Here is a 16791-nt window from a genome sequence, read left to right as displayed (position 1 = left end):
AAAGGACGTCTTATTGTCGTTATTTATGTAGTACGTAATCTACACACATCTCAATACACATACTAAATTACATTCACAATAAACGTGGTATGACTTTGGTATAGTAGGTAGGTTTTATAATAGTTTTTTGTTTTTAAGCAAATCGATACATAAACCCTATATTAAATATGATAATATAACGAATGGACTTGGTGTAAGTATAACCAGCATAGCAGTTTTTTAAACCTCCACATAAGTTGCCAAGTTGCCTAACTCTGGCAAGTTCTTCAGAAACGGTAAAAAAACGACGGTTGGTTTTTCATTTTATTTTTTTGCTCCGTGTTAAAAACCTTAGTAAGATAAAGAAATCCTTGAGAGCCTATACATTTTTTTAATATTCACAAAATCGTTTAATGAAAAAATATTAAAAAAAATGATTCAATTGCAACATATCACTACATATTATTAAATGTAATAATAATAAAAATTACTTAAACCAAAAAATATGGTTGAATATTTTTCACTGCAACACAAAAACAAAAACATGGATGGCGGGCCTTGTTAGGGACCGGGCTATCTTCGCTCTCACAACCCTAAACTATTCCAAAGTCATGCCACGTTTGTAACTATGCTATTGCTGAATTACCATAAACGTTATTACATCTGAAATCTGAATATAATATCATAGAATATAGAAAAAATATTAACAAATAATATATTTTATATTACAAAATTTCGTAAATTATATTTTGTGACATATAAATTATTTATCGAGTTTGGTCATATTTATAATCAAAGAGGTACGAAATATATGAATAGTAAAGTTTCCGTAAATATTGTGTTAGGATATACGTGGATATAAATACAATGATATGCACGTACGTCTATCACAAGCAATATAAATATTCAAGCTCTTGGAAGTTACTAGAAAATATTAACCTTTTCATAACAGATGAATTATTAAGTGTGTTTACTGGGATTCAAACAGACCAGCATAATTGTGATAACTTACCTGGCATAATCAACTCTCATAGGCTAACGACCTATTGCAACTCGACAGTTGCAGTTCGGTCACTTTGCTGTGCCCAAAATATGGCTACATATCTATTAAGGAATTCCAAGTTATAACCCAGTAATAAACAAGAACGATCTCCATATTTGAAAAGGTTTATATTTTCACGAGTATGAAATAGTTGTATTCTACATTTAGCCCTGTTTAACCAGCAAACCTAAATCGATTGAATTGAAGCTCAGTAGATAGGTAGGATCACAATTTCAAAATGTAGAACGTCAATTAGTGGAACATATATCAACTGATTCCAGTCTAAAAACAGGAATCAAAGATCTGCAGAACTAAGTGAATAGCCGACATGCCTGAGATTCATATCTGGGATGAACAGTAAGCTATCTAAGGCCCTTCCTCCCAGATAAACGGCGCTAACCTAATTATTCGATTTCGAAACTATATAGAGAATAATTTAAACTGATTTTGAAAAGAGCAACACTAGAGTGTCTTTCCGTTCTTCTTTGGTAAGAACTGCTTTCCGAACTGATGGTAGAGTTAATATTGCCGGAATCTAAATAATGTATAACATTTTACGGGTTCAAATAAATTGTTTCATTTCATTTTAAGATATCATACTTCTACAATGCGTTATCTCTACTTGTTTAAGATTTTTATAATTTGGATATTGTGTAATTTTTATAATGAAAATGCCACGAAAATTGTTGATCGTATGCATCTCCTAAAATTCACATCATTTAAATTTGAAACCAACACTATTAGACAGACAAATTTGTAAGAAATATTTTGGTAATTTAAAATTTTTAAAAATATCTAAAGCTGATTGAAAATCGCATATATTTGTGTATTCCCGCCGTAAGGGTATGAAACGAATGCTCAAGGCCGTTTACTGGAGGAGGGCCTTAAAACTTAATTCATATTGTACAATTTCCTTGTATCGTCATTAGAGCATAACAAGTTTTTTATAACATTCCCCCGTGACAAACACACAAATTAATGAAAAATATACACTAAGGCCATCACATTACAAGAAAATAATGATGTTCACTTATTATAACTAATGGAAGACAAATTTTAACCGTTAAATCATTTGGAACAACTGAATATACAGCTTATGAGTTTGTTTTGCGTTTTCATTCCTAGAAGTTAAAAGTTTCCTAACTACAAAATATTCCTGAATTTACAACTATAAAATAGTTTCTTTTATTGCATGCGTATTAAAAACTACAATCGTTGGCCTAATTTATCTGTTAATTTTGTCGTTAAATAAACTTGTACCTAGCACCTAGCATAATATATCTAACATAATATAACATTACATTAAGTATATTGTGTGTCCTTTTCTCTTCGGCCAATTGGATATAGTGTATAAAACGATGATAGATTATTGCAAAAAAGAGACAAGTGAAAAAACAAATGTTTTTGCAAAAGGTGACAACAGATATTTTATAATCTATGCTTAATATGAAATTCGCTTGTTTAATATTGTGTATTGACGAATGTATTTATTTTTATAAATGGTAATAAAAATTAAAACGCAAAACAACTCATTTATAGCTCTGTAACTGTCTTAATACATACGCTTGATGAACCAAATAAACGGCATAAGCGCAAATGTTCACAACCTGAATGTAACAAACTGTTTAATATGTAGACACTGGCTAAACTCCTGGTATAAGATCACGAAGGCCTGTACATCCTGGTGAGTCGGTCCTAAAATTCTGACTGATTTGTTTTTTATTGAACACTTTGATACTAGAATTTAAGATATCGCAAATCAGCCGCAAAAACTGATGTAAAATAATCCTTTAACGAATTTTGAGGTAGTCATATTATGCTAATGGCATTTAAGGATTTCTAATGATGAACTTGGAAAAAAAGACTTAATAAGATAAGAATTTAAAATGGTGATTTGTAAACCAGGAATTCAGCTAGAGCATATCATTTTACTTAACATAATTATACAGTACACATAAGTATAAATACATATATTATTTTAAATAACAAGCCTTTAACATTTCGGACTAGAATCTTCATAACATTCCCAGATTTGGTCCTTTTTCACATCCAACTCAAAGACACTATAATTAACAATCTTTTAATGTCAATAAATATTTGTAATCTATATTCAATAAATTATCAAAATGATTTTAATCCGGCAGCCATCTTGTCTTTTACAAAATGGCGTCCTCACTCGATACAGAACACAAAACTCACGAGATATGTATAATTCTATCTACATATCAACAATAACTATTTACTTTAATTACATATATATTTCAATAAAACACCAATTTATATACGTGTTTTACTAATTTAACTACCGCACATCGTAATTTTTAATTTTATAAATTGTCATCAAATCTTAGGTAATTGCGTAATATTTAAGTAATAAAAATATAAAATATATAAAGTAGATAATATTATGGACTTCGATAGATTTTCAGTAACTGTAGAAGAGAAAGTGTTAAAAAATATATATTTGTCAATTAAATTCATATCGCAAACTGTATTATTGTATCTCTTTGTTGTCATATTTTTCTGGACAATTAACATATTATACTATAGTAGGTAAATATAAATTATTTTCAAAACAGAATAATTTTGGTTCATTAAATTTTATAAATAAATAAGCCGGTAAATACCGGTTTGTATATTATAAGTAATATTATTTTGAGAATCTAAAAAAGATTATTATTTTCTCTTACAAGCAAATACCCATTATCATCATTAGGGCCTATGCAGACGGAGTAGGTGTTACACGCCATGACTACAAGCGTTTTTGGTTCGCCCGTTCTTTATGCTTGTTACTGCATAATTTTGTATATAAATTAGGCACGCTTATGTATCTATCTTCTTTTCTGCAAGAGTCAGTAGCTTTAATAAAATAAACCGTCTGCATAAGATCCAAGATCGTTTTTCGCGCAGAACAAAATAGCTTCGACAAATTTTTACGTCTTAAATCAAATGTGAATTACATTATTCTAGACATAAAGATATGCCAAAAATCACATTTGAAACTGGATTATATTTTACTAAATTACGTTACACGTCAGTTACAATGTTTAAATACTAATTTATAAAGTAGCAACATGTTTAGTCAGCAAATGTGAAATGTTTAGAGGACTCCGTCTTCGTTGACCGAAATCAAATAGCTCCTTATTACAACGATGTAGTAGAAGTTTTCGGCTGAAATAACAACATTTACAGTGATGACAATTTTAGCATCATTCAAATTAATCAAAAACACCTAACAACCGTCAATATCAAACGGTGCGTCGGCGCGACTATGCATCGCGTCTCCACATTCATGTGGGTGTTAGGAATTAATTTGAATAAAAGTCGTTAAAGACTGACAAGAGAAAATATGCATACCAAAATCACCCTTCGCCACAACTAAGTACCTACTATATAAAACAGTGTTCGACTCCTCACAAAATAGGTCGCTGTTGAATGCTTACAGTACAATATATATGATTTTCGACAAAACTCCAACGCATATCATTAATGCTTAGGTAATCTCGAAGATCAATGAAATACAGCTAAAGATTATCAGACATTATATCATTCATGATTAAACTAGGTAATGAATGACTGATTTGTAAACGATATCCCTCGAATATCGATGTCAAAAACAATTTATCACTGATGCTAATAAAAGATACTAATGTTTCTTTCGATCGATCGTGAAAATAGACCAATCAGCATAAAGGTTTTTTTACATGCTTAAAAATAGCTTATATTAGCTTGAGATAGGATCAAAGACTTTCTAAAGGTCGGATCAGAAGACCATTTCTGGTTCCTGTTTTTGGTCTTTGTTGTTGTTCTGTGTTGCTATTCTTTATTCAAAGTCCAAATTGAACAGTATATAATGCACTCACCCAAAAAGAGGATATGAGAGATGACATGCCCAGCATCCATGTAGAACAGTATCTTTAGGAACCCAATGATGAACAGCACCACGAATATTATCCAGAATATGCAGTATTTTTTTATAATACCACATTTTTCCTGTAAATTTAGAAAGATGAACTAATGAACTTAAAGTTTTAGCATGAGGGTTTTATGACCTTAATTGAAACACTGCAACCTTTAACGAGAATTCTAAATGTAAATAGATAAAGGGTGGAATTTCACAATTGCAAAGGATAAAACTTCCACTGGTAATTTAATGACCAGACTGAAACTTGTATCTAACAATAAATTGACTGATAAAAACGCTGGAATAACTTCTATTGCTTACAAAATTTTTCACTTTTAATAAAATTTCACTCTGCTTAGCCTTTTAGGAAAACCGATCTCATTTTCAATTTAATTATAAACATTACCTTATGAACGGCATAAACGAAGACCAAATCGAGTAGGAACTTGACGAACAGCAGCACCACCAACAGCACCACGATGGCATACACCACCGAGGTCATGGTGGTGTCCACCTCGTCGCGCTTCAGCTGCTTCTCTAGGGTCTTTAAGTCCACCGCGAATGTGATCATGATCACCGCCAGGATGAATGTTAGGAGCTGGAAGGTACATATAAGGTTCAAATTCCAGGCTAAAATTGATAAATCTTGTGTAAATGTGTAATTTGATTATAAATAGGAGTGGAAATTTTCTTTGAAAAAATTTCACACAATTGTTTTATTATAATAATTTTCTTTGCTTTCGAAAGATTTGTCTGAAAATCTTTGGGAGAGGCCTATGTTCAGCAGTGGGCTTTATGTGGCTGATGATGATGATGAATATAATAATTTAATAATCTTGTCCCACTGCTGGCCAAGAAAATCGGTTTAGGTCTTGCATTACCCAGGTCTATTACGAGTGAGCACACTTCACATATCTTACGAGAAATAAATTAACAGATATCAAAGCTAAGAAATCTCTTTCATAAATCTCGTAATACCAAAACATACCGAATTGATGATGCCCATCGCGATACATCCTGTCTTCAAGTCGAACACAAAACAAAATTTGTCCAAAACTGGAAGCTCCATTTTTGCCTGAAACCGAAATATGAAAAGCAGAATAAGTATTTTAAATTTATATTTAGTTATGAAAAATCTATGCCATAAAGGACAGATTTTCCAAATATATTATAAAAAAAAATGTGGATAAAATTGATAGCAGTAGATACTATAATTCTGGATATCCATTTTAGTATTATACTTTGTATAATTATTCAGGTTTTCCAATGGTAATAAATAATGATCTACAATTTTACAGCTAGGTTTCATATTAGTGAATCATGTTAGCCCAATTTGGGGAATCTGATCATATAAATTTTATAATTCCCCTTATATCTTTTTAATATAATCTTTTATAGTAACTTACGTTTAAATAAATTCCTTTTACACTTCTCTTCTTTCCTTAATATATTAACCACAACCGCAAACGTTCTACCAAAAAGAATAACCACAAATCTTCATTCCACACATTTCGTAATAGCTAAACTCACAACACTATCCAAAACGAGGTTCAAATTACCCATATCATGAACTGAGGATGTCGAATTACTAATAGATTCACAATATCATTGTTAAATAGACAACTTCAGGCAGTGAAGGCTATTCTGATTGAAGTCGGCACGGGTATTAAGGGATGATGCTTTTGGCTTTTATATTTTTTTTATTTTATCCCTGCCATCACAAAGCCACACTGAATTTGATAGTCTTCTTCTTCAAGTAGATATTATACTACAACAAATATTTTCACTTGAAAACGTTTGATGGCAACCATTTTGAAATTCGAATATTTTAGAATTTCATAGGTATTTAAAGAGTTTTAAAATAATAACCCTAAACCATTCCTCCAGGTCGCAACCTTTGCCAGATGTTTCCAAAGTTATATTTTGGAAACATTGAAGACGGTGAACTTTTTTTTTTAGTTTGGCGTATGGTCTTACTTTCCACAATTCCGTCTGTATACTTATACAAAGATTTTACGAGCCTGCTGGAATTCTATTGCCAAGCATCTCATGATAGAAAGATATAGTACTATACAGGGTTGGCTTTGCTAGGAATTGAAGTCTTTCAAATTTTTTACAACCTATATTCGCTCTTCAGTCCTGTTCTTCTGCAACCAACACTGATCAAACTAAAAAACTTGATGGCAGATTCATTTTTTTTTTCCTATAACGGCATAACTAATTATAAGTAATACGGGCTCTGCTATTTCCTGGAATAAATAATCCATAGGTAAAAATAAGTTGTAATAAAGTTCTCGAATCTAACAATATACATTTCGTCACAAATGATTTGGATATTAATAGACCCTAATTCAAAATGACTATTTAGATTTCATTGATACACCTTTTTACTTAAGTTATTTATATCTAACTTATTGGGTGATATACTAAATTTAGTTTTGTACTTGAATAGAATATTGTAGGCCTACCTATCTAATTAGATTTCTTCATGTAAGTTGAAGGTAATGGGAAAATTTAGGAAGTAACTTTCTATTTGTAAGATTAGTCAAATAACATCACGAAATATATAAAATAAAATAAATAACAATGATTAGTATTCGCCTTAACGTAGAGGCTGCACCGATCCTGCGCAGAGGGCCGGACCTCCGATCGATCGTTTTCGGGACGCAGCCCGGAACCCCGTGTCCCACAACCACCTTCATAAACCAGCTGATGCACTTACATTGAGGACTGAGATTTCAATAGATGATTATTATCAGTTATATTATAACTTGATAATCAATTGTTAATTAGTATGCTGTCATTTTAAATTGCATATGTAATTTATACTGAAAATAACTGTTATCTTTTGAATAATAAGCTCTTCGAATATTATTTTTTAGTAAAAAGTAGTTTTGAAATGAGTACAGCGATAATTTACGATTAATACGAAAGAACGTTCATAATCGTTTCTCCAAACCTCCGTGAAGAATTGCATGAATACTAACTGCGCTAAGACGGTTCATTATTAATTTTCCAAAAGTCCGTGAAGAATTATGTGAATATTAACTGCTCTAATTTAAAACTGAATAAATTAGTAAACACTTGCATAACAAAACAATTAGGTGATATCTGATAACCGATGCCGCATATACTGAAAATCTTAGGATACCTCTTTCCTTGAACCTCTGGAAATCTCTCACCATAGGAAACTCAAGAGGAGTGATTTATAGTAGAGGCGGCAAACGGGCAAGTGACTCATCTAATGGTAAGTAATCACCGCCGCCCATAAACCTTCAATACACACATCACGTCTATCTTTGGATAGGCAAACGTGCAACCAGAGCGCCCATATTGGGCTTGTGTGTTTCGTCCCATGATGTGATAGGGAGTGACATTGGTTCTCCACATCGGGAATTCCAGACTCCGGGCTGATAGGCTTACTTATTGAGTAGAAAAACCTTATATCAATTTGTCCAACCCAGGATTCGAACTCGGGACCACAAATCCGTGTCGCAGCGCGCACGCAATACAACTACGCCACCAAGTAAGTCACACCTCTAATGCCAATAAAAAATATCAAAGGATGGCCTTGAAGGTAAAAATACTCTTTTCTTAAAGGTCTCTAAATCGGTCTAGCACAGAGTTTTATAACCGGTGGTCAGCGGTCTATTGGTAATACACGAAAGCAATCGAAGTGCTCCGCCTCGAATTTAGTCATCATTGAAAGGTTAAGAAGTAGTGGTCCAGCAATATACCTAGCGAAGTTTCATTATGCGATATGCTAAAACATAGAAAATCGTATTGTTGGAGAACATCATCATAATATTTTGCTGGTGGTACTGGTAGGATATATATTATATTCGCTCGGATAGAGACCGCCTATTGGTAATGTAGTTATATAAAAATATTTAAATAAAATTACAGGTTTAAGCGGTTTTTGTTTTTAAATAATCTTTTTATTCCTTAGTTTTACTCTGCTAAAAAAATACCTTTATAGCACCATTTTATTAGTATCCATTACTTTTTCGAGTTAAATACTATTCTAATTTTTTCATGTTACAACCCCAGTACGCAATAATCAAGCGACCACTTTGTTGATTGGCCCGCCAGATCCAGTCAGTTTACCGGGAAACAGTGCGATGTTTGGTCGAGTGTTATTTATTTTATTTCTTACGACAGCGCAATGCACACTTCCAAAAGGTAAGTAACCTTTAAAAATAAAACACAAATGCATAACCTACACCTTCCTTTTGTTTAATTATTATATTCGGACTTTGTTCTATACAGCCAACTCATAAATTAAATTGTTTCATAACTTCAAAACTGCTTCAAAATAAATAGAAATAGATTGCATTTCATGGTCACGTTACTTTTTGTTTTTTCAATCCTTAAAACCTGACCTGTCATTTATAAGTACTCACATTTTTATAATTTTTACAAAAAAATTGAAAATTAAAACATATAATTGGCACGATGTTTTAAATTATACGATGTATTAAGTATTTGTTTAGAATTAAATTTAAATTATACTTTGAAAACAATTTATCGAACGGGTTTAATCCTGTAAGTATACGTAAATCATAACGTGGTAACAAAACGTAACAGGTAGCCGGTAGGTATCATCCAAATAATCAAACGTCATAGCAAATAACATCGCGATAGTGTTTATTTACTGACTTGTGTTTATTACATAAAAAGTGAAAAAATGACACAAATCAAAATTTGACTAAACCTGAAACTATAACTAATGCAAAAAGAAAAGCTTGTACTGTACAATAAAAATAATACTTTATTTGAGAAAAATATGAATGAACAGCTATAATATTATGCTAAGCATTAAACCGAAATGAACACAAGATGATAAGAACTATAGGCCCCCGTAGCTCTGAAACTAGGTTTAATAATTTAATATATCTTGAGACTGTGTCTCCAAAGAGAATTTTAAAAATTATATAAATTCAGCACCAAAATCTCATATATATTAGTATGTACTTAAGTAGATACTACTGACATGGAATGAAAAACCTCACGGTGGAAAGCATTTACTCTACTATCACTTTGTACAATTAGATTTTATAATTAAAAATGTATTGCATTAACAAAGTCTTTTAAAGAATACATTTAAATCCATTAAAAAGAATACATAATTTATTGTAGAGTATATAAACAGTGTGATTTGAAGGGAAGCTATAAGAAAACAAATGTTTTATCAGTAGATAACATAGATAATTCATACAGACACTACAAAATGCAGTTTTAAGTCTATCCACATTACTTGTTAATTAAAGCCTCTTTTATCCACGCAATATGTTCGCATATCAAGGGAATCATTGACAAATTTATTTTGGTATGGAGTTATTACTTTATTTCATATTTGTCTCCAAAAAACAGAATTGAATGTTCCTTATTAATTTTAAAACAGTTGTCATCAAATTAAATATGATCAAATAATAAAAAAATAAGTGTGCACTGGATAGCATATTTTATTTCCTTTACTTATATAAATTCTTCATTACTGTACCTGACTGGAATAACAAGTTTGTGAACGAAATTGCATGTCTGTAATGCCACCAATTTTAGCTCGGTAGGGATACTGTTAGTAACTATCAAGAATTTTCCTCAGTAAATATACCATTTCAGTATTTTATTCTTGTGTTCATCAGCCCTGTATATTGTCCCACTGTTGGGCACGGGCCTCCTCTACTACTGAGAGGAATTAGACCTTAGTCCACAATGCTGGCCTAGTGTGGATTGGTAGACTTCACACACCCTCAAAATTCCTATATCATCTCATTTATGCAGGATTCCTCACGATGTTTGCCTTCACCGCTGGAGCAAGTGATAATTCACAAAAACACCATACTATCTATATCTATACTATTATATAAAGCTGAAGAGTTTGTTTGTTTGTTTGTTTGTTTGAACGCGCTAATCTCAGGAACTACCGGTCCAAACCGAAAAATTCTTTTAGCGACTCATAGCCCTTTGTTCGTGGAGTGCTATAGGCTATATATCATCACGCTATACCCAATAGGAGCGGGGCAGTAATGGCTAATCTCAGGAACTACCGGTCCAAACCGAAAAATTCTTTTTACGTTGGATAGCCCTTTGTTCGTGGAGTGCTATAGGCTATATATCATCACGCTATACCCAATAGGAGCGGGGCAGTAATGGCTAATCTCAGGAACTACCGGTCCAAACTGAAAAATTCTTTTTGCGTTGGATAGCCCTTTATTCGTGGAGTGCTATAGGCTTTATATCATCACGCTATACCCAATAGGAGCGGAGCAGTAATGGCTAATCTCAGGAACTACCGGTCCAAACTGAAAAATTCTTTTTGCGTTGGATAGCCCTTTATTCGTGGAGTGCTATAGGCTATATATCATCACGCTATACCCAATAGGAGCGGGGCAGTAATGGTTAATCTCAGGAACTACCGGTCCAAACTGAAAAATTCTTTTTGCGTTGGATAGCCCTTTATTCGTGGAGTGCTATAGGCTATATATCATCACGCTATACCCAATAGGAGCAGGGCAGTAATGGCTAATCTCAGGAACTACCGGTCCAAACTGAAAAATTCTTTTTGCGTTGGATAGCCCTTTATTCGTGGAGTGCTATAGGCTATATATCATCACGCTATACCCAATAGGAGCGGGGCAGTAATGGCTAATCTCAGGAACTAACGGTTCAAACTGAAAAATTCTTTTTGCGTTGGATAGCCCTTTGTTCGTGGAGAGCTATAGGCTATATATCATCACGCTATATTCAATAGGAGCGGAGCAGTAATGGCTATTCTCAGGAACTACCGATTCGAACTGAAAAAATATTTTTGTGTTGAATAGTCCTTTGTTTGTCGAGTGCTATAGGCTATATATCATCACGCTATACCCAATAGGAGCAGGGCAGTAATGGCTAATCTCAGGAACTACCGGTCCAAACTGAAAAATTCTTTTTGCGTTGGATAGCCCTTTATTCGTGGAGTGCTATAGGCTATATATCATCACGCTATACCCAATAGGAGCGGGGCAGTAATGGCTAATCTCAGGAACTAACGGTCCAAACTGAAAAATTCTTTTTGCGTTGGATAGCCCTTTGTTCGTGGAGAGCTATAGGCTATATATCATCACGCTATATTCAATAGGAGCGGAGCAGTAATGGCTATTCTCAGGAACTACCGATTCGAACTGAAAAATATTTTTGTGTTGAATAGTCCTTTGTTTGTGGAGTGCTCAAAGTTATATATCATCACGCTATGACCAATAGGAGCGGAGCAGTAATGGCTAATCTCAGGAACTACCGGTTTCAACTGAAAAATTCGTTTTGTGTTGGATAGCCCTTTATTTGTTGACCGCTATAAGCTATATATCATCACGCTATGACCAATAGGAGCGGAGCAGTAATGGCTAATCTCAGGAACTACCGGTTTGAACTGAAAAAATCTTTTTGTGTTGGATAGCCCTTTGTTCCTGGAGTGCTATAGGCTATATATCATCATGCTATGACCAATAGGAGCGAAGCAGTAATGAAACATGTTGCAAAAACGGGGAAAATTATGAGTTTTGAGAGCTTCCGTTGCCTGCGCTGCGTAAACGGTTAAAGTTATGCAACAATGATGTATGACGGGATTGTTCCACTTTAAAAGTTCTAAATAATATAACAAAAGTCCCCCGCTGCATCTGTCTGCCTGAACGTGTTAAACTCAAAAACTACCTAACGTATTAAGATGAAATTTGGTATGGAGACAGTTTGAGACCCTGGGAAGAACATAGGCTCCCGGGAAACTACTATTTTTATAACGGAAAACTTTAGCCTGAAAAACTTTATAACGCGGGCGGAGCCGCGAGCAAAAGCTAGTTTAATAATACATACATTTTTAAATAGTATGCATGCATAGTGTGTAAATTGACCTTAAAGATACACGTGTTAACCTAATAAACATGCCTTCTTAATTTCAACACTAAACACTTAAATTATCTGGCACTTTAACATAAAATTCTTTACACAAACTGTTTACGTACTTCTTGAACTAGATATAGAATTGTTAAAATGAATGCTTGAAATTAGGTACATTAATTAAGTGCATATAAGTGATTGAATATTTGAATAATATTTTTAATAATCTGACGTTATTTTTATATTTTTAAACTAAAACTATACTTACCATATCCATATCTTTAAACAATACAATAAATAGTAGGTACAAAACAAAATAGATTGTTTACAACTTTATAAACAGTGATAGTGTAACATAAAAAAAAGAAGTATGTCTTTCCTTTTCAAGAGGGAATTAAAAGTTAGAGATTTACCATGTGTTGGTGAATTTTCATAATATTTAAATATATTATATGTTAATAAATGAATCAATTTTTCATCCATTGATGCCCTATTTAGACCCCACTTTGCTTCCCATCAGGTGCAATAGGGTACAATTTTCCATGCCCACATAATACAAATCGTATTTAGGAATTAGGAATGCAAGTTCCTGCAAGATGTCTTATCTAATTACTGAAAGGTGATATTTTTGAGTGTATGTATGTAGGTTATCAAAGTTTTATTTATCGTATTATAAATTGTGTAGTGTGCATTTTTGTTAAAATCTATGACTAAGGTTTATTCAGGTTCTATTGGCCTTGGGAGGGTTACTCAACTTTACTGAGCCATTCCCCATGATGTTTTGCAACCAATTAAGTCATTTTACACATTGAATATCTTCATAGTTACTTTTGAAAATCTACTCGTGTAGAATGGATCTTAGTAACAGTTTTATTTCTCACTTCTTCAAAGCGATCTTCTACCATCAAATGTATTCCCTTATCTCGTTCCATGATCTATGTCTCTGGTGTACAAGAAAGTGTAAATAAATAAATATTCCACTTTAAAAGAATTAACGAGCTCCGTAAATTGCGTAAATTAAAATCGAATCCCAGATCTCTGACTCAGTATCCATAGTCCACTACAACCATACAATTTTACCACCGTATTTCATCATCAGATCAAGAATACTGGAAGAAACTTGCAAGAGAAGAGTTCGAAGGAAGTCTATCGCTCCAAATAAATAACAATATTGCTAAGAATGTGATCCTGTTTGTCGGCGACGGCATGGGGATTAACACGGTAACTGCCACGAGGATATACAAGGGTGGCGCGTCTCATCGACTGGCGTTTGAGAAGTTTCCATTTACGGGCTTATTGAAAGTAAGTGATTTTCCTAACCGACTTTCGGCCACGGCGGCCTATCTCAACGGAGATCAGCCAAGTACGGAGGGCATATTATAGTTCACAAGTTTGTGCGCTATACACAGATGCACTCTTTGTTCCTTCACTCTCATAGTCCGATGAGACGGCTAGCCGACATGACCAGAGAGAGATCAGGCGCAGAACTAACGGCTTTACGCGCTTTCCGAGGCGCGGGGATATCACACGCAAATTCCTGACTCCGAGTTGCGATTGAGTAATTTTTAAGATGGGAAAACCATATCACTGTAATTTTGGTCCGACCCGAGATTCGAACCCAGAGCCTCTGCTTGCTGGTCGTACTCGTACCGTTTACAACTTTAACTACGCCACCAAGGCAGTCAATCGAAGTAAGTTATTGAAGGTAATAATAAATTAAAGGTTGTAGACATTTTTGTCTTGTAATCTTATGATATTTAAATGAATGCTGTGATGGTCTAGTGTCTAACTTGATATAGATCGCCATGCCAATACAGCAGCCATTTCGAGTAATAGCATTACAATGCCGTTAAATAATGAGATTTTAAGTATTGTCATTGGATTCATTATGGCAAATTGGTATTTTGTGCCAAAAATCAACTCATCAACGAAATAATTCCTAAAAAACGAATCCTAACATAAAATCATAATTCCAGACGTACTCAGCGAATAAAATGGTGCCAGATTCAGCGAGTTCTGGCACAGCGCTGTTCTCTGGTGTGAAGGTCAACCAGGAGACGGTCGGGGTTGACGCCACCGTGGAGCGTGGGGACTGTGCCGCTTCACTCAAGCCCGCTGCGAGGCTAGACTCCCTAGCTGCGCAGTTCCTGAAGGCTGGTAGGAGAGCTGGTAAGAGATGTTAAACAGTAATGTCATCTGTTGCCTAAAGGGGGGCAGCTGCCCCTCCCCCTGCCCCTAGAAGTTCTAAAACTCGAACGAATTCACAAACTCCATTCCTTATATTCCGTACGCTTAATTACGATCTGCTCTATGTTATTGTTCAATCGAGGGAGGAGCATTATGGGAGGAACATGTGCTCTCGACTTTACTTACAATTCTTACTTTTCTCATTCTCCATATTAACTGCCCCCCCCCCCCCCCCCCCCCCTGGCTGGCGACGCTCTTGTCTGTTGCACTATTGAATAAAAAATATTGTCATTGTAATGGATTCAGGCATCAGGTATTTCTCATGATCTATGTGAACACCACTTTACTTACCATTCCTTGCCATATACCATACCGTAATTGTGTCGGGTTTAAAGTATCCTCGTTTAAAGATCTTCGTCTCCAGGTCTAGTAACAACAACCCGAGTGACGCACGCGACCCCTAGCGGGCTGTACGCACACAGCGCTTACCGGAAATGGGAGTGCGAGGCCACGATGCCTCAGGACGCTGCCGAATGTAAGGATATTGCGCGGCAGTTGGTCGAGGACTGGCCGGGGAGGGACCTTCATGTGAGTATTTGGTGAGCATTTGCTCCAGAGGGACGGGGATGTTAATTTTTTTTGTATATAGTTTGATAGCATAGCTGCACGCCCTTTAATAATAATATCAGCCCCGTATTATATACTTGCCCACTGCCGAGCACGGGCCTCCTCAACTGAGAGGGATTAGGCCTTAGTCCACCACGCTGGCCTAGTGCGGATTGGTAGACTTCACACACCTTCGAAATTCCTATAGAGAACTTCTTAGATGTGCAGGTTTCCTCACGATGTTTTCCTTCACCGTTAAAGCGATCGATAAATTCACAAAGAATACACACATGATTTTTTAGAAAAATCAGAGGTGTGTGCCCTTGGGATTTGAACCTGCGGATATTCGTCTTGGCAGTCCGTTCCACACCCAACTAGGCTATCGCCGCTTCTTTACTACCCCACATATCCAAAAAGTATAAAAACCTCCTGCCCCCTCTAGGCGAGAGCGCCCATGGTATCTATACTATAGCTAAATTAATCCAATTGACAGTTGAGCGCGGTGTCATTGCGTGACAATTGACGGACAATAATTGTCTGGGATAATTTAGTCCGCACATTTTGTTACGTAATTTACTATTATCGTAGGCGAGAAACCCGTCTATTAGTTTTAACATCCCAATTAGAAAACCCATCCCAGTTTTAATATCCCAACTGATTAGAGATTTCATGATTCGGAGCCTATGGGAATCCCGTATGTCAGAAAATGACAGCATAGATATTTATTTCTCATTTTATTTGATACAACTGCAGTTATAATCTCAGGGTATAATAGTTAGCTTTCACAAATAACTTACAAAAACAAATGTATTATATTGAAACTCCTTCGTAGTAAATCTTCACTCATAGTTGCCTATAATTTCGTATCCTGTGTGTGTGAGGTCAGCACTATTATATTATGTATCTATGAACGGATGATTTATTTATATTTTTTACCTATCTCCATATAATATCAATTTTTAGGTAATATTAGGCGGTGGGAGGCAAGTCTTCGAGACTAACTCTACCAACACGAAGGAGGATCCGTACGACACCTGGTCCTGCAGACGGAGAGACAACAGGAATCTCACGGAAGTGTACATCCAGGATAAAGAGAAGAGAAATTTGAAGTACAGCTACGTCAAAAATACCGGGGAACTTAAAGAGATAGATCATCAGAACACTGACTACTTACTAGGTAAATATTAGGAATTTATTC

At 34.7% G+C, this 16791-nt stretch overlaps 2 protein-coding genes across 2 annotated transcripts in view; one reads left to right on the top strand and one right to left on the bottom strand.

The window, feature by feature from the left end:
* Positions 1–3380: 3380 nt before the first annotated feature.
* LOC119188981 lies at positions 3381–5994 on the bottom strand. The gene is made up of 4 exons (XM_037437373.1): positions 5914–5994; positions 5332–5523; positions 4885–5014; positions 3381–4192 (listed from the first exon to the last, which is right to left on the bottom strand). The coding sequence occupies exons 1-4, from the start codon at positions 5992–5994 to the stop codon at positions 4122–4124; spliced, it is 474 nt and encodes a 157-aa protein (XP_037293270.1). The 3' UTR covers positions 3381–4121.
* Positions 5995–8985: 2991 nt separating this feature from the next.
* Positions 8986–16791, top strand: part of LOC115447196 (alkaline phosphatase, tissue-nonspecific isozyme) — a 17736-nt gene continuing 9930 nt past the window's right edge. Inside the window, exons 1-5 of the mRNA XM_037437449.1 lie at positions 8986–9107; positions 13900–14102; positions 14777–14969; positions 15412–15575; positions 16557–16770. Of these exons, the coding sequence (XP_037293346.1) occupies positions 9047–9107; positions 13900–14102; positions 14777–14969; positions 15412–15575; positions 16557–16770 (835 nt within the window). The 5' untranslated portion in view covers positions 8986–9046. The remainder of the gene's footprint in view (positions 9108–13899; positions 14103–14776; positions 14970–15411; positions 15576–16556; positions 16771–16791) is intronic.

This window comes from Manduca sexta, chromosome 11 (genome assembly GCF_014839805.1).
Source record: "Manduca sexta isolate Smith_Timp_Sample1 chromosome 11, JHU_Msex_v1.0, whole genome shotgun sequence".
Classification (NCBI taxonomy): domain Eukaryota; kingdom Metazoa; phylum Arthropoda; class Insecta; order Lepidoptera; family Sphingidae; genus Manduca; species Manduca sexta.
This window is presented reverse-complemented; position numbering and strand designations above follow the sequence as displayed.

What these genes read in the sequence shown, in the direction of transcription:
- LOC119188981 (XM_037437373.1), bottom strand. Translation starts at nt 5,994, where the DNA reads ATGGAGCTTCCAGTTTTGGACAAATTTTGTTTTGTGTTCGACTTGAAG. An exon ending in CGATGGGCATCATCAATTCG is followed by an intron (nt 5,524 to 5,913) that starts GTATGTTTTGGT and finishes TGTACCTTCCAG; the next exon opens with CTCCTAACATTCATCCTGGC. An exon ending in TCGTTTATGCCGTTCATAAG is followed by an intron (nt 5,015 to 5,331) that starts GTAATGTTTATA and finishes CTAAATTTACAG; the next exon opens with GAAAAATGTGGTATTATAAA.